This window comes from Neodiprion virginianus, chromosome 1 (assembly GCF_021901495.1).
Source record: "Neodiprion virginianus isolate iyNeoVirg1 chromosome 1, iyNeoVirg1.1, whole genome shotgun sequence".
In the NCBI taxonomy this organism is placed as follows: Eukaryota; Metazoa; Arthropoda; class Insecta; order Hymenoptera; family Diprionidae; genus Neodiprion; species Neodiprion virginianus.
The window spans coordinates 13,642,153-13,665,002 of record NC_060877.1 but is presented as its reverse complement, the minus strand read 5'-3'; the positions used below and the strand labels follow the sequence as shown (position 1 = coordinate 13,665,002).

Sequence of the window (22,850 nt, the reverse complement as noted above, 5' to 3'; positions counted from 1 at the left end):
TATGTCAATGACGAGCATAGTGAATATTATCAACTCAGAAGTATATTTAAAAAATTGATATGGTTAATATCAACCAACAGTGAAACTGCAAATGAGATTAGAAATTGAGACAGTAGGACTTAATTTTGCGGATAGTATGTACGAAAATGTTTCTCGAATCTCTCTCCAAGTGATTACGATCTTCGCCGAGAACGCATGAAGCTGCCACTCTCTATTGGGGATAGGCGGATATAAGGAAGATTCCTAAAATTCTTGTGTCTTGTGCAAGGTTTACAGAGCCTAGCCTCACTACAGACAGCTCGATAGAAGTGTTTCAAATAACCCCTTCATTTTAAACCGAATACGCAAAAATTCACTCAATGATGGAATGAATAAGATATTATGTAGGTATAGATTTAGGTTACCACTAAGCGATTTGTGGAATTGCACCGATTCAATTGGTGTAATATTTCAAGCTTAGTACACGTAGAAGTTTCCGAGATTTTAGGATACGTATCTCTACGTTTAAGTGACAAGTGTATTGTATTGCGTGATACTGTTGTGTAAGGTGTACGTGTGTACGTATAATACCAAACTTTGATATATTTTTACCACTTATCCACATAACTAGCTTCTCAGTGTAGAATGCAACATTTTGGTCAATAAAGAGGTTTTTATTCACTTACAAAATAAACTTCTACAGACCCTCGAAATACTCACAACCGTAGGAGTCAAAGGTTCAAAACAGGCGCTAGACTTGGGCGACAGGATGCAACGATCGTCTTGCGAAGTTCTCGTGAAGCCCTCATTAGACTCTAGAATGCTGAATTTTGTCCATTATCTATTAGTTATAGCCGCTAAAGAGGTTTAATCCCACGCAAAATACACCTCTGCAGGCGTAGTGTTGCCTGGGCATTCGTTATCGTCTTAGCGAATCATTTCGTATCGGTCATTTCCTTTGACTTGTGGGATTTTATACGGTCTCAAATACATAATCAAATACATTGTCGGAGAAGAATAAAGAGGATGCATCATCAAGTGAATTCGAAACTTGAACTTTGAATGAGTCCGCCGTATTAAGCGTCAAGCGTTATTCAACATGCTTTGAATATAGAACAAACAAATGGTTTGTTTATAACAACGCTTGGATGAAATCGACTGTCTCGGAAAAGCAAGCGAATTGACCGGACGTGTTGGGATCATCGCGCTTTTTACAATGAGCAATCCACGTAAAGCAAATCCTACATCCTCTCCGCCTTTCCGAGGCTTCACCCCGACATATATATATATTTTTTTTTATTGTCAAACCAAGCCCATACTGAGTTCTCACGATGGCCACCAAATCGCTAACTCAGTATTGGGCAGCTGGTTCGCAGTTCCGACCGTGAATCTTCTTATTTTCCTGCTCAATTTCCGCGATATTTTCTATCACGACTACACGTGACTCCTCTCGTTCGTCGTTAATCAGAGATACTGCTTTCTCTTCAATCAGTGATAACAGTTCGTTGTCTTCTCAGTGACGTATTTTTACTCCGAAGAACACCTCTAATGTACTGGTTCCCACACTCCTCTGGGAAGTGGTTTTATTGCACACTAAATGTTATCGACGTGTCGGAATCCCTTGTCGCAACAGTCGAGAGCGAGCTTCGTGAGAACTGAAATGATTATCCGGTTTATGTGTTCGACTTGTTCGTTTCCTTTCGATGCCCCTGTCGTTATCACTACGTGTTCGATATTCTCTTCCGTACAGTAATCTCGAGACTCATTCGATATGAACGCCGAACCGTGATTACTGACAATACGCCATGGATTACCAAAGATCTTCTTATCACGTTTTCCTTCGGCAAGTATACACGTCACACAGCAGCTCACGTACTTCTCGAGCTTCTCCGATAACTTTTAAATACAGTATTCCGATTTGATACTCTCGAGCATTTTTTTGACACTAAAATGTCCATTTCCGTGTGTCGTACGTATCACATCTTGTTGCATACTCGTCAGCGATACGACGACGTTCTTCTCGCCAACTCGCTTCATTAGAATCCCGTTTTCGTACACCTAGTCTTCGTATGGTTCTTTCTCTAAAATAATTTGATTGCACGTAATCTCTCTTCATCTTGTTGTTTTCGAATCATCGGCATGTTTTATCTTTAAACATATCTCTGAACCAACTCTGACTGCCAACTTTGTAATTTGAACTTTTGCCGACTTTCTCGGCGATTCCGACCACTGTACCCCCCCCCCCCCCCCCCCCCCCCCCAAATGAGCCGCCACTGCTTGTGGTTCAGGCGGGTTAATGGTATTCACCGCTATCCTGGCGATCTCTCTTTCTCTATTTTCTAGATAAGTAAATAATTTGACTGAATATATCGTTTCAATTGTATGTGTAAAATAGGATATATAATTGTAATAATTGTGTTACGGGCTTAAAGTGGTTTGATTCGACGAGCGGTTATTGAATCACCTCTATGCCCACCCAAGATGTTATTTGGGTGATTCGGATTCGGTCTCGTCGCTGTTCTCAATCCGAAAATGACGGAAGGAATGATAATGAGATGGAGAAGGTGTACCTTTCGGGTTGTATAAAGGCTTTATTAGAATTGAGAAATGTGTAATTGCGTAACTAGGTGTTTTGTATTAGGAATAGGTGAAATGATTATTTAGACTGAGATTGAACTTGGAAGTTGGAGTTTAAGTTGATTATATGAATGTTGGAATTAGAATGAATCTGAGGTAAAGAGCAGGAGTAGACGAAAGATGCGCAAATGGTGGGAAATAGAATTAGCAGAGTTGGCAAAAAGCAAGTGGCGTGAGCCAGAATGGAAATAAGAGGACAGGAATAAGATGATAAGGTTCTGTAAGGATCGTGGGAGAGTGACGAGACGAGCGAGGCGTGTGGCGATACGCCGGACGTAACAATTGTAATAAATTCTATTAGTATTTGTGTACATATTACCTACATTTTTTAGGTAGATGCTTCCATTCCAGACAGTCTTTAACAAGAGGATTTGATCCATCCGCTATATCACCATCAGGTCCTAATGTATAATGAAGGAGGCATCTGCGACAACTGGCAATGTCATCCATTTTCATATTCTCCGACAGTTTATCCTATACCTCATTGATGGCATTTGATGCGAACGTGTGGATGAATTCTTTTGGAAAAAAGGCATATCCATAGACCTTATTGCCCTTAAAAAACCCAATTCTTTGTACAGACGGAACGATTTCCCGAGAGCCGGTACACTCCTTCAAATACCAACTCAACTGCTGCACACTTTCAAAGGCGCAGTTGTATGATGGGATGTACTCAGGGTTGTTTGTCATCATACGAAATCGCGCCTTCCCCCGCATGCTTCCAGATTTTATCCGATGGAAAGTATCTATGACTTAGGTCAAGTCAGGGCACCGGTTCCGTATATTTCGACGGTTGCGTCGAATAACCGGCTATATCGAATTCGGCTTCAAAAACCGGCTACTTCGAGTTTCGCTTGAAAAATCGGCTATCTCGAGTTTCGCTTGCAAAACCGGCTATCTCGAATTAAGCTTGAATAGCCGGCTATTTCGGGTAAAGTTCAAAAACCGGCTATTTCGCGTTTGAAATTTTTTCGGCCGCAAAGTAAGTTGGTAGCACTGTCTGGCTGAATACGAAATTCGTAAGCGCCTCAAAAATTCAGGCAAGCTCCGTTTTGTGAATATAGGTATTATTATATATGCTTATCTACATAATTATAATGTAGAAATGAAAGTATAAAGCATCAGACGTATGTTGAAATGAAATTAAAGATAATCATTTTGGCATAAAGACGTGAAATTGATAATGACATTAAATGTCATGAAATGAAAGTGTAAAGCATCAGGCGTATGTTGAGATGAAATAAAAGATTATCATTTCGGCATAATGAAATTTAATGACATTACCAATTTAATGACATTACCAATATCATGTCATTATACTTTCCTGATGCTTTTTACTTTCATTTCTGCATTATAATTATGTAGATAAGCATATAATACCTATATTCACAAAACGGAGCTTGTATGAATTTTGTGAGGCGCTTATGAATTTCGTATTCAGCCGGACAGTGCTACCAACGTAATTTGCGGCCGAACAAATTTCAAACGCGAAATAGTCGGTTTTTGAACTTTACCCGAAATAGCCGGTTATTCAAGCCTAATTCGAGATAGGCGGTTTTGCAAGCGAAACTCGAAACAGCCGATTTTTCAAGCGTACCTCGAAATAGCCGGTTTTTGAAGCTGAACTCGAGATGGCCGGTTTTTCAAGCCTGACTCGAGATAGCCGATTATTCTACGCAACCGTCGATTTAACGCAGTGTCCTGATTTAGAGACTTAAAAAAGGTGATTGTCGGTGGTTTTATTTTTTATAGGGAAAGAAAGAACGAAGCTTCTTAAAACTTCGAGTGTATCTTAACACATACTTGAAAGGTACGAGCAAACATTTTTGTCACCAAATTGTTGCAAAGCGACAGCGTTATTAGTTGACCCGTCGACTGAAGAATATATATTTAGTAAACGGTTGACCATTAAAGTGCCTCGTCGCTAGAGACTGCAATCGACAGGAAAGATAGAGTATTTCTTGTCTAAAATGTGAAAACTACAATTATATTTAATTGCCACATAATTTAATTAGCGATGTACTAAAACAACCCCAAAAAAAAACCGTGATATCATATTAATTTTCAAGCTCGAATGTAAAAAGTGACGATTTTTACAAAGAAAATTCTGAACGAAAATGAATATGATTTCACGAGTTTTTCTGCGTTTTTTAATTCATCGCTGATAAAAATATATGTCAATTAAAAATAATCTTAATCTTCACATTTCAGACAAGAATTACGCGCTCCATCTTTCCTGTCAATTCGAGATTCCAGCGGCGAGGCGCTTCAATTGTCAGCTAACAACTTCGCCATTATGCGACAATTAATGAAAACACATTTTTCTCTTGTCCTTTCCAAACGTGCGTTAAAATAAACTCGAAATTTTACGAATCTTCGTTGTTTCTCTTGCTATCAAAAAAAAAAAGACGACAATCACCTTTTCGCTCAAAAATTATCGTATTTGATTGATTTTTTATAAAAATATGTGTACTTGTGTACTTTTCCCGATCTTTCGTTTAGCAGCATTTAGAGAACCCATTTCCATTTTGAAGCGACATAGACGTTATTTTTTCTCCGTTATCTGATTTTATTATTGAACTTTCTTCGTTGTTACATACATATTTATCTGTATAATTAGTACATAATAGTACAAAATAAATCATTATAATCAACTATATTCATGTAAGCCAATAATAAAAAGTTGTATGTTACTATTTGTGCACGGCGAGTATAACATTTTTATAATATTTAATGGCAATTGTAATGATATTTTATCAAAAATTTTTAAAATTTATCTTGTTTAAAATAAAATATTTTATTTCATTTTTCGTGCAAGCCTAAATTCAATAGCTATCGATGCGCTAATAAAATTCTATGATTTTTTATATAATTTTCTCGCAATCTTCTTGGTATAATGTAACAAAAAAAAATTATGTTAATCCTTATTCTTGACGTGTTCTAATTTTGATTAAAAAATGTTTATTAATATTCGAGGTGTACCCGTAAATGTAAATTGTTAAACATCTCTTAAACAATCAACTTTTTTGAAAACAAGTTGAATGCAAACTTGTATTTTTTCACGCTTAATCGATTGCAGTTGTTTAAATTTACCTAACTCTCTCGATGATGATGGAAATAAAACTTGTCCAAATTTTGTACCGTTTTCTGCAAGCAAAGACGGTCAAAGTGTAAATTTTTTTTATATAATGATAGCAGAAGAAAAAAGCTTATGCGATACTTGATAGCCGATCGTAATTTTGCCGGTTTCACATCGTTAAGACATGTATTTAAGACAAATATACAATTTTACACAAATTTTCAAAAGTATGCAACAATTATTTCAAAAGTTGTAGTGAAACGACAAAAGAACAAATAGGAATGAATAAGTTCCGATTTCTTCATTAAAACAAAATTACAAAGTACATAATCTTGTGTAAAATTTTCCGCCAAACAAAACTTGTGTAAACTTCATCATAGGCCGGGATCTGGTTTGCAAGCTATGAATTTTTTTCAGAATTAAAAAGAAAAAAAAAATTATTTTATTTAATAATTTGTTATGTCTGGCGTATCGCCTCACGTATCTCTCATCTTGACACTCTCCCACGATCCTTGCAATACCCTTATCATTTCGTTCCTGTCCTCCTATTTCCATTCTGTCTCACACCACTCGCGTTTTGTCGACTCTGCTACTTCTATTTCGCACAATTTTGTACACCTTACGTCTAATCCTCTTTGCCTCATGGCATTCCGATTCCAACGTTCGACACGAGTAGTATAGATATGAGAGTTGTAACCCCAAAAAAATGGCGGCGTACCGGCAAAGTAGCCCCGATTCCTACGTTACTGACAGCCGGTATGTTACCTCCGCGATGGTAAGCCTCACCCACGATATTGTTACCGGCTGAAGCGTTAACATAGATGGCGCCACCCGTATTTTTGCTCGATTTTACCGACAGAAAGTTTGACAATGAAATTTTTGTGTTTACGGATTACGGAGCAGCTATTTTGATTTTTTTGCCGCCGGATGAGCGGATACTTTAAATATTTACCGTTAGATGGCGCAAATTTTTTACCGGCGAAATAGTTATCTCCGATCTTACCGATAGTTGGTGTTACTGGGCGTTGTCGCAGGTTTGCCGCATTATAGATGAATCGATATTCCACCGATCGACTCTGTGCTGTTTCCAATGCTCGCCGTAAGATGGCAACTTTTTTTTATCATATGGTTGAGTGAAATAGAACGTTTAAAAAAATTACGGTTGGATGCTTTGAATAGATGTTTCTTATTTATCAGCAATTACATTCTGTTTTCGGCTTATACATAATGATGGTAATAGATCATCTTATTTCAAATTGAGCAAATAACCTTACACACATTTTTCTTTATTCACATAATCATAATTAAACATCTTATCCCAAAATTGACTTATACTAATTTCTTAACCGTACCACTAATCGGGCTGTACTCAACAATGCAACAATGTTCTGGAAGGTGGATGATGCAAACGACTGATGAGCATGAATCTCAGAGTGCGCAATCGATTCGTCGAATACCACAGGTTTCTGTATTCTTATTATTTCTTCCATGATAACACGCACAGGATGCAGCGAACACGAATTCTTGTTTTCCAAAATTTCCACGTAATCGAAGACCTAGGCTCTGGAGAAGCCGAACGTTCAAAGGTGTCGGCCTCGTGGGGGATGAAAGTGTCGTCAGAGGTGCTGGGCAACTGATGATTTTTGACCATTACGTCTCACTTTCATAAATTTTGCCCAACTTTTTCATCTCAAACACGATTCCCATTATTTGAGTGATTTCACGTGTAAACGCCCAGTTATCGTTTCGCCACGAAAATTAATCAGCTCGTCGTCTTGATCGACTATTCTCAGCTGTAAATGATGTATCGACTGTACGGCGATTGGTAAGTAAATGACGTTGGCACTATTGGCAGGCACGTCGACAATCTTATATCCTGATAGAACGGTTGGGAAAAACTCGTGAATCGTGTGAGCTCGACGCTCGTTTATGTACGCTCCTGTGGTTATGTTACACTCAACGCGTGAAGTATTAACCTTCAGTATGGCCACCGGTAATTCTGATTTATGAGTAACATATCGTGCTAGCTCAACCACTTTAAATTTCAATAATCGGCCGATAGCATCTTTGGGTTTAAAGTCTACTACTTGATTGCACGTGACTTCACTGTTCAGCTCGTTGTCGTTGGCTCTCAGACTGAGGGTGATGTCGGAGGCTAGCTCTTTACGCAGAAAATTTTCAATATTCTCAATTTCATAGCTTCCCGTGGGTATCGTGATGACCTCTCTGCTGTTGTCCGCTCGTTTCAGGTAAAATTTATTACACGTCTCATGAATATTGGGTATTGAATTGAATGTCAGGAACTCGACGAGTCCGAGAACATAGTTTTTCTTCGGTGATAACTCGGTTGGCGGGAAATATTGAGCCTCCAGCACGGAGGATGTGCCTGACAGTGTTAACGTCAACCATTCCGACGTGACTAATGCTTGTTCACGTGACACTTGTCTTTTTATAATTATCCGCTGAGAAATTTGAGACACAAGTGGCCGCAAATCACGGTATCATATTCCTGATACCTCTTATGATTGTATTCAACGCTACCAACACCATGATACCTCATCATATTAGGCGGTTTCAGATCACTCAAACTATCGAAATACACCAAGTGGTCACCATTTTTCTTGTACGCAACCCAATGTGTCCCTGGACCGTTTTGATCGTCAAGATTAATAATTGCAGATTCTCACATTTTTGGTCCTGATTTCGGTAGACCATTCACGAAAATGTGAAATTTTCATATTTTTAGTATATTTGCGTAAATCAATGATGGTGAGAGCTCGGAGTGGTAGCTTTGCTAGTTTTTTGCCGGTCGTAAATACAGACCCATGCTGCTGCGGTAGGGGCTCAGGTATAATCCCTTGCCTAGCGCAATCGCCTCCATTGTTGCATTGTGCCGTTTGGTTTTGTTCAAGCGATGTTTGTTGACACTAGCTTCGTTGACCACTTCAGCTATACCCGTGGCACCACCCGCTAGAGCCCCAGTAGCGCTTAGACCGGCCAAAATTGGAATGAGGAACGGCAGGATGCCGCCAATTTTATCAGGCACAAGTATAACGAGAGGCACACGAACATTCTTCCCAGTCCCATGCGCGGCCAATGAGCATCCGCCAACGCCGACTCGACGGCCTTACGACCTGGTTGCATGGCGACCTTTGCAGATGTGATGATGGATTTAAGATTCACTGTCCTCTTCCGCTATTTACTCTTCTCGCCTATTGTAGATTTCTTCTTTGTAGCCAGCCGCTCCAAGTTTCGACCGCTTCATAGCTAAGCCCATTCTGAGTTTAGATTTAGCTTTCATGGTGTTGGTGAGTCCCCAGGCTACAGCTTTTCACCCACACTAGCGTCCCTGGCCAAGACGCGATTCCACGCCTTCTCAGCGAGCACTTTGTCGGCAAGATTTCCCGCTTATATCTTGATTCTTTGCGTATGCAATGTCGTGGTCTTTACACACAGCGTCCAGTGGATTGATTCCCAAATCGCCACGAGCCAACCTCTTGGTTAATTTCGTTCCGGGTCCGCAGTACTGATACCCCGGCACGTGCAATTCAACCCGGAGATGATTGATGATTTTATTTAGCAAACCTCCACCGCGCCTCTTCCGTGTGCACGTCCTCATAGTCGAGCAACAACTAACGAAAGTTCTATAAAAGGATGAATTTATATGCTGTAATCTTAGTTCTCGTTGTCATGTTAACCAAGCATCATGAGATTTCAAGATCGGCCTGATAAACTACCTGTCGCGAATTTCGACAAAATGGTTCGGCATGGAAAAAGGAAGATAGGAAAACGACATGGAAAATTGCTGCCAAATACTGCGAGAGCAGTATTTTGCGGGCCGTCCAATTGTGGTAAAATTAACGCTCTCCTCTCACTCATCACCCACGGCAGTGGATTGCGATTCGAAAATGTCTACGTCTATTCGAAATTTCTCATTCAGCCAAAGTATCAATTTTTGCAAAAGTTACTAGAACCCGTACAGGGCGTGGGTTATTTCCCGTTTGGCGGAAACGATGAGGTTGTAAAACCGGAAGATGCGCGCCCCAACTCTCTTATGATTTTCGACTATGTGGCGTGTGAAAAGCAGGATAATATCAGAGCATATTTCAGCATGGGCAGGCATCGCGATGTCGATAGCTTTTATCTAAGTCAAACATATGCGCGTATTCCAAAACACCCGGTGCGTGACAATGCAAACTTATTGGTGCTATTTCGGCAGGATGAAATGAATTTGAAACATATCTACAACGATCATGTGAACACCGACATGATGTATCAGCAATTTAAAGACTTGTGCTCGGCATGCTGGAATGACGGTAATTACAGTTTTACCGTAATTAACAAGGATAGCGGAATCAATGGGGGAAGATACAGGAAGGGGTTTGACTGCTTTATAACCATAAATTAACGTAAACTTGCACAGTTTCATTGCAACAATCGAGTCGGCAACATGGAGAGTACCAAGATTCATAAGCATAGCGATACATTGAGTGAAATATCGAAAGCATGCGATGTCATACGTCGGAAGCACAAGATGATCAAGCTGGACAAAAACACGACCGAATAGGTTATGGGGGAGGTATTCAATCCTTTAGTAACACTGTTGCAAGAATTGGCCGATACTTCAAAGCAGCAGCAGCATATTAAACAAGAAATTAAAACGGAACTAACGGATGTTGCAATAAAAAAAGAAGAAGAAACGGATGACGAGAGTACCGGGGATGACGACGAGGAGCTTGAGTATATCGACGACGGAAATTTTATAGATGCAAATGATAAAACACTGAAATTTGGTGAAATTTCTATTACAAGCACGCCGGTGAAGAAAACAACGAATTCCATGGCGCGATATTTGAAAATGTTCAGCACGAGCAAAAAGAGAGATTTGGATACCACATACAATGTTCGAAAGTTGACAAACGGTATAATGATTGGTGATACGCCAATCAATTTCATTGATAATCTGATCAATGTGGGAGATAAAGGTTACGAGAGAACACCCGAATTACTTGAATTATTGTTTAAAAAATCACCCGATGCATCGATTGTAAATGACGTGGACAAGAATAATTATATAAAAATCGTAACCATGGCAAATGCGCATCGAAAACGTTACCAAGCCGATGAAAGTCTTCGAGACGATTTAAAAAGCGTAAAGTATAGAAATTTCATTGCACAACACATCAGCTCGCCGAAAAAATCAAGTAAAGGCTTACCCGACTATAAGATTGCGCGAAAGGAGGGGCAAGATGTTGATTACGTCTACTGGGATGATCCAAATGAAATTGTAGATCGTCTCCGACTACTTATGGCGTCGCAGGCTGCAGGCAATACCAACCATTCCAACGAACTAGTTTCCATTATTGAGGAGTTGTGCGAGGCTGGAACCGTTTATTAGCGGCGGATAAACATAGAATCATCATTTGTTCAGTGACCGTCCAGTGATGAGTATAGACATATTTGGGCGACATTCGGAGCGTGGTGGGTGTAAACAATTTATTCGTGGGCCTCCGGGTGTTGGATTCAAAACCACCGACGACATCAGTATGATCTGGATGGTAAAGGATTGAGTAACACAGCCAACCCACAACAGTTCAACGATGCTGTTTCCCTCAAAGTTCTGAATAGTTCAGACGAAAAATATCACGAGAGAGTAACGCAAATCAGTGAAGCCCTTAAACAGGTGCGCGTGCGTAACAGGAAGCTTTATGCTAGAGTGATAGCACTGGAGTAAACCAGCAAGGAATCAATCCTGTTTGAAGAGCAGAAGCGCCTAGAAGAAAGTTTAAAAATTTGGCAGCACAGAGCGAGAAAAAAATAAAGACGACAATAGTGGATGAACTTCACAGACCCACTCGGCGCAAATATCCACGGCGGTTCGTAGATGTACGCGAACTGGATGAGACCTGGCAAGCTGATCTTGTTGATATGATGGTGTACGGCTCGCACAACAAGGGATACGAATACCTACTAACTATCATCGATGTATTTTCCAAGTACGCGTGAGCGGTGCCGATAAAGTCCAAGAGTAGGAAAGATGCTACTGCTACCATGAAATCTGTACTGGCCCAGAGCCGTATACCTACACAACTACACGTTGATCAAGGCAAAGAATTTTACAACAGCGAATTAAAAGCCCTCATGAAGCAGCACAATATCAACATGTATTCGACATTTAGCAACTCAAAGGCGTCGATATGCGAACGTTTTAATCGAACATTGAAAAATAAAATTTGGAAGCGGTTTACTCTCCAAGGATCTCACAAGTGGATTAATGTTTTGGGTGATTTAATGAAGTCCTACAACAACACCAAGCACCGCACGATTCGGATGAAACCGGTGGATGTCAGCACGGACAATGAAAAACAACTGTATCGTAGCGTATACAAGCCTTGACAAGTCAAACGAGGAAATCGAAAGCGGAAATTCAATGTAGACGATCGAGTTCGAATCAGCAAGTACAAAAATGTATTCGAAAAAGGCTATACACCCAATTGAACAACGAAAATATTCACCGTGGGTGAGGTGAAAAATACCAATCCTCCAACGTACAAACTTACCGATCATCAAGATCATCCCACCGAAGGAGGCTTCTACGAGGAGGAGCTCAGTAAAGTAAAATACGCCGTCGGCTACCGTGTGAAAAACATATTACGCAAACGAGGGAATCAGTTCTATGTGAAGTGGCTAGGTTTTGATAGTTCAAACAATGGTTGGATAAATAAAACAGACATGTAGCATAATTTGTATGTATTTTCAAAATTACAATAAAAGATTTAATTATAGAAATATTTCCACATTTATTCTATTTGTACACACATGTGTCATACTCGTTACTACAAAAATGATAATAATAAGAATAAGAATAATAATCTGCAATTTTTCCATACGATTAATACACATTTTATTTTCTGGAAAACTTTGTTCGTGGCAAACGAATAAATATGAATAATTGCTCAATGTATTAATAACAAATAAATAATTGTTAAGTATATGAATTTACATGGTATTCACATTTGAAACTTCGATCTGTTCAATATCGTATTGATGAAGCAACGTTTTTGCCGGATGAAGGATCGTCCGAGGTGTCAAACGCAAATATTTACAACGGTTCTGTGTCTACAGTTCTATCCTATAGCTTTTAGGGGGGGGGGGCAGCGACAGACCCCCAAGGTACGATATCTGTCTGCCCAGGTATCAATTGCCGCATGTCATCTTGCCAGGGCAATTTTTTCTGAACGATGGTGCTAACTTGATGTTTTTTGCTACGTATTGAGCATTGAGGACGGGCCAACTTTTTGTAAGCCAACAGACAGCGCTTATAATCGTCAAACGTGATTGTGTTCAACAGTGAACTTTTGACACCCTTGGCACGTTTGCTCACTTTGATGTCGTTGATGTGTTTCGTTTCGTCCTCACCCATGGTGGTAAATGTGTACAGTTTCGCCCGTAATCCAATGAACTCGGTCATAATTTTTCCGTTGTTCTCATTCTTCATCAGGCCCAGACATTTCTTGTTTTTGAGCGGAATACCGTACACATTGTCGGGAGGGTAGTCAGAAGTGTCAAACATTGCGTCGGCATCACGTTTGACGATATCTTACGCACATTGAATTGGTAAATAAGGTTGTCGGTGTCGGTGTACATCAATTTGGCCTGTTTGTTCGAAAAGTTGGTTTTGATATAATTATAATGAAAATCGTAGAGAATAATTTTTGATGAATCTAGGATTGCGGCGCCAATGTATATAGGCTTAGCGAAGTGAAGTTTGACATGATTCATTTCTATCATAACCATATCCGCGTCAAATACGGTGCAGCTGTGAAAGTTTGCTCGGGCAATAAGCGTTCTCGCACTACCTCTTCCCTCCCATTTTGTAACCAATTTAACATCTTTGTGATTTCGCACATTCTCCATAGTCTTACCGAACACCGCGTTATTCATGAGTTTGTAAAAGTTTTTCTCAAACTCGTTCCTAGACTGCTTGCGCGTGTCGGTGTTGAGAGTGATGTAAGGCTCGAGTCATGGAGATTGTGCAAACTTCAAATCTCTATGCACTTTCGTTACTTTCAATCCTAAACTCAAACACTGCTTCAAATTTCTATAGTGCAATATATACTTTGTTTTGGGGTGAAGGGTGGTAACGAGTTTAGCTTTTTTCCTATCTGGAGGAGTGAAATGCTCGGGACAAAGAGGTAAATCTTGGTAATCCTCGTGAAGCTATATAAGGTAGTCTAAATCCACCTCCAGGATGTAACCGATTGGTGAATCGTCCGGGTGAGTTGATATATCGATGGGACTATGCTCCCACTCGAACGAATCTATCGGTAAATATGCACTCATAGCCGCACCGTATAGATTGTTTACCTGAAAATACATGAGATATGATTCCACGTTACTCGGATCAAAATCTTTCCCCATAAACCTGTTATTGGCCCGAGCGTGTCGATTAGAACATTGTAATGAATTTTCTTTTGTGGATCATAAGTCAAAAATATAAAGAAAGGGAAATAAATAAACAATTACGGGAAATGGGTGTTGACGATCATAGAGGAAATTATGCATGTATTTGGGGTCAGTTTGGTTTAAAAATAAACGGTAATTTGATAGTACAAACTCCCTAATTTCTAGTCCCTGCACGTCGCAACCCAACAAACGTGGTTTGATCGTTTAAAATAACTATAAGTGGACAGCACAGGTGTATAAGTTAAAAGATATATGAGACAATAGTCGAGTAAGAATTAAACCAATAGTAACAATAACATGAAAACGGACGGTAAAAGTGTGTGTAGATAAAATCGAGCGGAACAATTATTCGAAGTATGTGAAGGGCGAGTGTTTGATGTGTCGTATTTATAATTTTAGGATGGTGTGACTTTCTTTCTTGTTTTAGTTCGTAGTTATTTATTGAATTCGTTACCTGATCAGGATTTGAGCTAATTTCACACTTTATAATTTCCTGACACCTCAATACGCAACTCTTTCCTTCTAAAGTCGTAGGCCTACTAATTTGCCGATCGGCTGATCCGCTGATCCGCTGATCCATCCGACCTTCGGTTCTTACTTTCGTCGATCAAAATATATACATCGTCACAACATTGGGCTACACTGCCTCGAATACTTCTTTCAATAAATAACACCGTTTCAGTTTTGTCTAAAAGTTGTAAATTTACTCTAGTATGTTTGAGCATCGCATCAAAAGCAAGTCCCGGCGCTGTGTAGAAGTGCAATGGATCTAAATCGTATGTTTTGAAGCAGCTGACTCAGAAATTTTGAAAATTGTCGGCAAGCAAAAGAACATCCGTCTTTAAATATAAATCTGAATAGTCCCCAATGACTCTAAATGAAATTACCCCCAAACATTTTTAGCGTGTTCATAATCGGCGGCTGAAATATTTGCATCGCAGAAGTGTGAGTAGAATTGCTTCTTTGCGGGTAATCGCGATTCATCGAGTTTCCCCCAACAATCGACGTATTCATAGGGAAAAACGTCTTTGCGAATCATCAAACTAAACTGTGTGGGATAATTAGAAAACTTACGCGTTATATGTTTATCTGCATTATCCAAATATGACGAAAGCTTAGCGATGCTGCTATCCATAAATCGAAAAGAATCGATCCATCTCAATCGCATCATTGTCCCATCAACACGTTTCGTGAAGGATATATACATATTTTTCCTTATTTATGGGTCGCAGTGTAATTTCACCGGGAAAAGTTGACGCTAGGGATTTTATTAAAAAGTGTGAATCGTAACAGGACAAATTGTGAAAAACTATTGGAATTGTATGCGTCTCTCTGAAATTCAAATTACACCGATTATGAGCAGGACCGCGATATTTATCCGTAAAGTGACAATGATCGTGACACTTTTTCTCCTCAGGGGTAAACGGCTTTCCACAAATATAACATTCTTTGCGCGCATGTGACGATCGCGTTGCACTTGTGTAAGAAACTTCATCGCAATTATATTTTTGATGACTCTACTTGAATCGATAAATCTTTAAGCTGCTGCATAAACCAATCTATGCAATCAACGCCGCGTCTACTGTGGAACTCCGATAAAGTTTCATCGTACACGCAATGTACATAGTATGCTACACTGGGTGGGTCATGTTTTTGAAATTCATGTGTTTTGCGATTTGAGATGTGATTCTGGAATTCATCAAACGGTATAGACTTTAATATACATTCGAGATCAGCGTTTGTTTTGAAAATTTGAAAATGTTAAATCTTTAGACTTGGGAAATTCCATGCGCGCTTTATTTAACATAATACAATCTTGCCGATGGTTGTCGTAGGAGTGTTTCACGCAAAGTGACAGAAACATCTGTCGCATAAAAACAGGTGACCATTATAATCAGACAATTGTTTGCTCACCAATCGCGAAAGATCTTTAATTCAAATAAAGTGGAATCTCGATGCGAACTCGCGAGTCATATCATTTTCGTGGCAATCATTACTTTCAAGGATTAGAAGATGAATCGTGTCAATGTTCACGCTATGGAAATTTTTACTCAAATAAATTGGCACGATGACGCTTTTTTCCGATTTTGCATGATGTAAAAAAGTTTGAGATTCTATCCCATATACATTAATTCGCAAATTACATAATCTCTCAAACTTTTTCACATCGTGTAGAGTAGCAGAGAATTTGATACCTGTACAGCCCAACTCGGAAATATATCTACGATAATGAAGAGTCCTATCGGTGTGGGTGTTGTTACGTGGGGGTGGACGTGTACAGAGCGGTGGTATTTATTGATTACGAATAATCAAAGATGCTCCCACTTAACGACAATGAATAAAAATTAAAACTAAGAAAGACTTACCTCTCGATAAGCCGGTAATGTGGGTACGTTGTTGCCTAGTCCTATACAGGTCTGTGAGTGTTGTTTAAATGGTTGAGGCTAATTTATAATGAAATGGGATAGATTATCGTTCAAAATAAATGGTTAAATATGATTTTGACTGGTAGAAGATAATGTATATTCTTCAAACGATTAATTATGAAATGAATGAATGATATAAAAGAAAAACCAAAGAAGGTATAATCATAAAATGTCTGAATTTAAAGATAGACAATAGTAGGGGAGCCCAAGCGGGGATTTTGGGTTTTATTTGAGCGCGGCAGAAAAACATAAGGGAAGAAACCTTGCACGTTCGTTTATATACTAATTTATAAACTTCACCTTATATTAAGGCAGTCGCGCCAAGTACTTTTTTTTGTTTTGTTTTGTTATAATTTCTTTTTTTTAAATTAATTTTAATTTTACAATTTTTATTTTTATTTCATTTTATTTTCTATTATACATTTTATTTCTATTATTTTATGGTTTAGAGAAAAAGCTGAACTCTCTTAGTACTTTTAATTTTTTTGACTACATTTTTTACATTTTTTACATTTTTTTACATCGAATAAGATGTTTGCATTTTTGAATTGAAGCGCCTCAGCTCAATAATTACTATATGATTGAAAAAATGAATGACGTTAAATCAGTCAACCACATGTGCTTGGCGACACATGCTTCAGATGTTATCAATTTATTTCATAACTTTTTGCAAAGGATATATATGTGAAGACTATATATACTTTATTATATGAGAGCGGACTTGATTCAAATTTTTGTACATAATTTTTAGAGTTTCATTATACATTTTTTTTTGTTGCGATATAGATAAAACTGCTTACGTAAATGTACTTGTCTCCAGTTTTTTTCACCATTTTTGGTGTTTTTGGGGCTTATATCTGTACTACTGAACGAACTTTCCAACACTCAACAACCTTACGTACAACTTCACTCATCAATTGTGAACTACACACTCCGCTCAAAATTACTCCACAAATTATTCAACCAAATATATAGTTCATACCTCAAACACCCAAACGTTATTCAACCCTATCCCAAGTTCCGGTTGTCTCCGGACGTAAAGGCGACGGCGAACTCGTTTGTTCCTTAGCGCTCGGGCATAAAGGATAAACAAAACGTAACAAATTTATTTATTTTTTTTAAATTTAAAGTCTGAAAAAAATTCGTGGCTTCATAGAATAGAAAAAAGAAATTTTTATTTAATAATTAAATAATTTTTTTTTTTTAATTCTGAAAAAAATTCATAGCTTGGGAACCAGATCCCAGCCCATGACGGAGTTTACCCAAGTTTCTGAACAGTAAGAAAGGAACATTCTCTGAAATTTCTGTCAAAAAAAATTATGCCGCTTTTGAGAAATCTTAAAAACTAATATTCTTTGAGCTTTTACGGGCTTTCAGCGGCCCCGATAACTTTTTGCATAATTTTGCGTTGAAGTTCACTCAAAACCGAAACTTTTTCATATGCAACTTTTTTTTATACAATCAATAGTTTCCGAGTAATACTTAATTATACTTCGGACGGTTCCGATTTCCGCACATATTATACCGAATGCTAAAGTCTAAGCGTTGTCGAGTAAAAATCTAAAAAAAATTACAAACACTCTCGACATGTAAAAAGAAGTTTTCACGAAGTTTAAACAAAATCGAAGAGGGTCAGGCTTTTGGGCAGGTCAATCTGACATGGAAAGCCCCATATAAATATTTTTAGAACGATTGTAAGGAAACGCATGTGGGGGGTAGAATAGGGTGTCCCTTAACAGGGGTGTTTTCGAATTTGTATGCTCCCAGGGGCTCAAACGCTTCCAAATCGATAAAAAAATATCCACTAAAAAATTTCAGCTCTTAATATTAACTCTAAAATAGTCCGCTTTTCAGCCAAAGTTTCTTATAGAAATAACATGTAAAAAATTATAAGATTATTTGAAAATTACAAATGAGGCGAAATCTATATTAAAAATCTTTTACAAAGTATGAGGAGTAGAGTGCAAATTTTAATTCATTTATAAATATGACTACACATGAGCCGTCATTATGTTTAAAATTCATTCATTCATCCATTCATTCATTCCCGGTGTATATAGTTAAAACGGTGTATATTGTTAAAATCAGTGTATATGGTTAAAAACAGTGTATTTTGTTAAAATGGGTGGATATCGTTGAAATTATAATGTATTGTCAATAACGGTTTTTCGTCGAGGCACTATATTTGTTTATTGCACTTTTAATGTTCTTCGTTTTATCGTCTCTTTTTAAATTTGCTTGGCTTTTCGAGTGTTTTAATTTTTAATTTAACAGGTATGTCCTCGCAGTTTAGATTTCCTTTATTCTCTGTTAGTCGACTATTTCAGAGAGGAACACCTCCGCACCTCCTTCCTCCTGGAGAGACGTAGACCAAGCCCCTTCAATTTCAAATTTGTGACCAGGTTCCCCACTCCCTGTGTCTAACCTAATCCACTCGTGCCGTGTTCATCGCGCGGTTATATTTGAATCATTACAAAATATATGTTCTTTTAAACTGTGTAAGTTGGTGACGAATTAACCTACAATAATGAGAAGTACATATTTTTGTAGAAAATTCGACGCTCTGTAAAAAAGGTCTCTTACGATTTTTTGCTTAGTCTACTGTGTCTACTTACTCTACGAGCTCAAAGTGTAATTTATATAAAATTATCAATGTAATCGAGTATACTTAAAGTTTTAAGTTTTAAGAAAGGTTTAGTAATGGTGAAAAATTTAAAATTTGTTAATGACATAGCTAAGCGTGCAGTTAAGTTAATTGAAGATTATTACAATATTCTGACTAAACAACTAGAACAGCAGCAGTTTATAGTCCAATTTTTATCAGAATATAAACAATACTATACTGATACTCGAAAATGTTCAATCGTTGAAAATATGAAAATTGATCCTTAAAATTTATCATTATTTAAAAAATTTTCATTTTTCAGTGTCAACATTTATCTAATTTTATTAATTTAAGATAAATATGTATTGGTTATCATACCAAAAGCTCATAATATAAACTGTAATTGATCTGAAATAAAATAACCTGCAAGAAAAATGCAATATATTTCATCATACAACTGCTAATCCTTTAAATATACTCGATAATATTGATAATTTTATATAAATTAAACTTTGAGCTCGAATAACTTTTGAACCAGTAGACTAAGCAAAAAATCGTAAGAGACTTTTTTTATAGAGCGTCGAATTTTCTACAAAAATATCTGCTTCTCACTATTGTAGGTCAATTCGTCACCAACGTACACAGTTTAAAAGAACAACACATGTTTTGGACATGTTATTTCCATAAGAAAGTTTAGCGGGAAAGCGGACTATCTTAGAGTTGATATTAAGAGCTGAAATTGTTAGAGGATTTTTTTTCATCGATTTGCCAGCGTTTGAGCCCCTGGGAGCATACAAATTCGGAAACACCCCTGTTAAGGGACACCCTAGGGTAGAACTATCTTAAACATAAATTCTTATAGTACATAATATATGAGCAGATGTTTGGAACGTTATTATACTTGCGTAATTTATTTCCGGTTTACGAAAAAACACACATATGTTCGTTGTGTTCGTTACGTTACATGCTGTCTGATTAAGATGGTAAAGCAGTTAAAGTATTGAAACATATTAATTACATTTTTTAGTTCTGCAATCTTAAAAACTATTTATCATTACATTAATTTCGCACAATTTACCGCAAAACTATTGTTTTTATATAATGATTGTAGCAAACATAATTATTTCGATACTTATGGCAATTTTTGTATGTCTCAAATTAATTCGTTGTATTTAATTCGGTAACAAATTTCAACAAAGTACAGAGAAATGAGTGCCGGCGATTTTAGGGAGATTATGTCACATTGAAAAGGCGTATTCCTATTATTGGAATAAAATAACGACCGTGTCAATAAAGATATGGTATTAACATTTACAGTCAATACATAGTTTCACGTACTCACTTCGTACCGTCTCAATCTCAAGCTTCCGTACCTACACTACTTTGGCTGCTACGAATGTCGGTACGAGCCCGTTAGGTAGAGTCGATAGAGCAGAAACCTGCTACGCTCCCAAGCCCACCTGGGCCCACTTGCCCGCCGAAAACTGATACACAAAAATTTACTCAGGGGTAACCGTCTTTATGTTCTTCAGTCAACGACATCCGTTACAACGATTGGTTTGGCATAAATTTTTTTACCAAGTTGGAGATCTGAAGGTCTTCCCCATTCCTGTTCCACTGTTGGCTTCGACGTACTTCTATCGGTATTAATGCGGCGGATTAGTGCATAAATGTGCTTGCACTTTAGTCCAGCTTGTGAGACACAGGTACATGCAACATTAATTGGATGACGTTCGTAGTTGAGCTATTAAAAAAAAAGAATACACAAAATTGAATTTCGTGGCGACTGCAATGCAGAAGGGGTAAGCATGCATAATTAACTGTTTAACGACACGGTCGACTTGTTATGTAATGTAGATTAACGCAATGTTTTACTTACCTCTATTTGAACTTTATATGGTGCAAGTGTGACGGATGTTTGTCGAATTACACTAGCGCGTATCAATTTACACGCTTCCGTAACTCCAGATACTTCTTCGACACGCACTACATGAGTCGTAGACAACACTTTAGCCTTTACTTCAGATTGTGGATTGAAATTTATGGAATGCGTATTGCCTTGGAAGCCGGTTCTAATTCTGAAATCCATTGTCACTCAATCGACACATCTGTTTGGTTCGCTGGGGCACGCTCGGATGCTTACCGCTCATTTGTTTGTAAACAGCAGACGAAACTTGACTTATAGATCTATATATCAAATAGGAATGCTGCTTTTGAGAAGTAATAGATCCCAAGTTCGTCCCTTATATTTATATATGTCAATTACAAGTATTATCCCGTATTTCAGCCCTATTACAGTAAAATATGAAGCAAATAACTACGCGCTCTCATAAGGGCCTGTATATAACTCGGGGGGTAAGGTTCGTAAAGTGACCACGGCAGCGCTACTATGTGACTTGCGCATAGACTGTTGGAAAAAGAGCGTCAGAACTGGAGTCACGCATCCGAGATTCCGAGAGGGGACACTATGGCGAGTAGCGAATAAGATGTTTTAGGCCTTTTGTTTCTTTTGTTTTTCGAGTTTCAACACCATCAAGCAGGAAGTCGGCAACGAATTTAAGCAAATTACGGAGTGGCAAAATAGCGACGATCTCGAAGAAAGGATGTCGAGACTGCGGAGGGGGAGCCAACGAAGATTCGTGCATCGCGGGAATCCAAGACTGACGCGATTCCCGCTGATGGCCGGCGCACCGCAGCCTCCCCTGCATACCCCGCCAACAGCTGACCACCGAATTTACGATGAACCGACTAGGGATGAGGCAGCACCACCCCGCTCACCTCCGAAACATCATACAGTTGCGCCGAGGACAGAATTGCGCTCGAGCGTTTGGTTCTGCGTCGCGATGCTCTGACAGGTCCGCGTCGAGTTCTGCAATCTACGAAATCGATGACAGATCAATTGTTGCGTCTTCTTGCGGGTATGACGTCACGTAGAAAGTAGCGTACCGAGATCGGTGTTGCGGCAGGTCGTCGATTTTGAAATCACTCTAGTTCTGGCGATTGCGTGAGATAGTGGCTCGAGTAAATTTTCGATAATGAGTTTGCGTTTTTCTGAACTTGCGGAATATGTTGCCAAAAAGGAATTTTGAAGAGGTTGAAGACTTCGTGCGTTGGATGTGGAACGTTAAACGCTGTTGATATTCTTACGATCAAATTTCGAGTGAAATTGAGTAAAGCTTGCCGATTGACGGACAGGCATTTTGGATTTGCGTTGCCGGAATTAAAATACTCGAAATTCGTTTGCCGATTCTTTTGCCTGATGACCATAGCCTGAATTTCGCGTTATGGAGTTGAGAAAATTTTGCTATGTTCGGAATTTTGAGTAGAGTCACTATTTCGAACTGCATCTTTTTCGTTTTAAATTTACGTACTGCCCAAATTCCGCTATACAGGGTCGAATCGCGGTATCGTATTTTTCAGTGTCGCCTCTCGTGTAGGTCACGAGTTGCCGAAATTCGTTCGAATTAGCGAGTAGAGTCTTTGAGGGTTTTGAGTTCAGATGCGTTGCGATTGCGTTTGATTGAGTTAGCGTTTGTGATTTCTGATCAAAGCATGATTACGATTCGAATTTCGTTGGGTCGGTTTAGTAGCGGTTGCGTTGCGAATTTCACGATTTCGAGTTTCGATTATGTTTGAGTTATGGTTGAGTTTGTGTTGT

At 38.5% G+C, this 22,850-nt stretch overlaps 2 protein-coding genes across 4 annotated transcripts in view; one reads left to right on the top strand and one right to left on the bottom strand.

Moving 5' to 3' along the window:
* LOC124297244 (facilitated trehalose transporter Tret1-like) overlaps positions 1-22,850 on the top strand; it is a 67,818-nt gene that overhangs the window by 6,308 nt on the left and 38,660 nt on the right. The window lies entirely within an intron of this gene.
* LOC124297269 (uncharacterized) lies at positions 20,445-21,413 on the bottom strand. The gene is made up of 2 exons (XM_046748121.1): positions 21,072-21,413; positions 20,445-20,936 (listed from the first exon to the last, which is right to left on the bottom strand). The coding sequence occupies exons 1-2, from the start codon at positions 21,279-21,281 to the stop codon at positions 20,721-20,723; spliced, it is 426 nt and encodes a 141-aa protein (XP_046604077.1). The 5' UTR covers positions 21,282-21,413; the 3' UTR covers positions 20,445-20,720.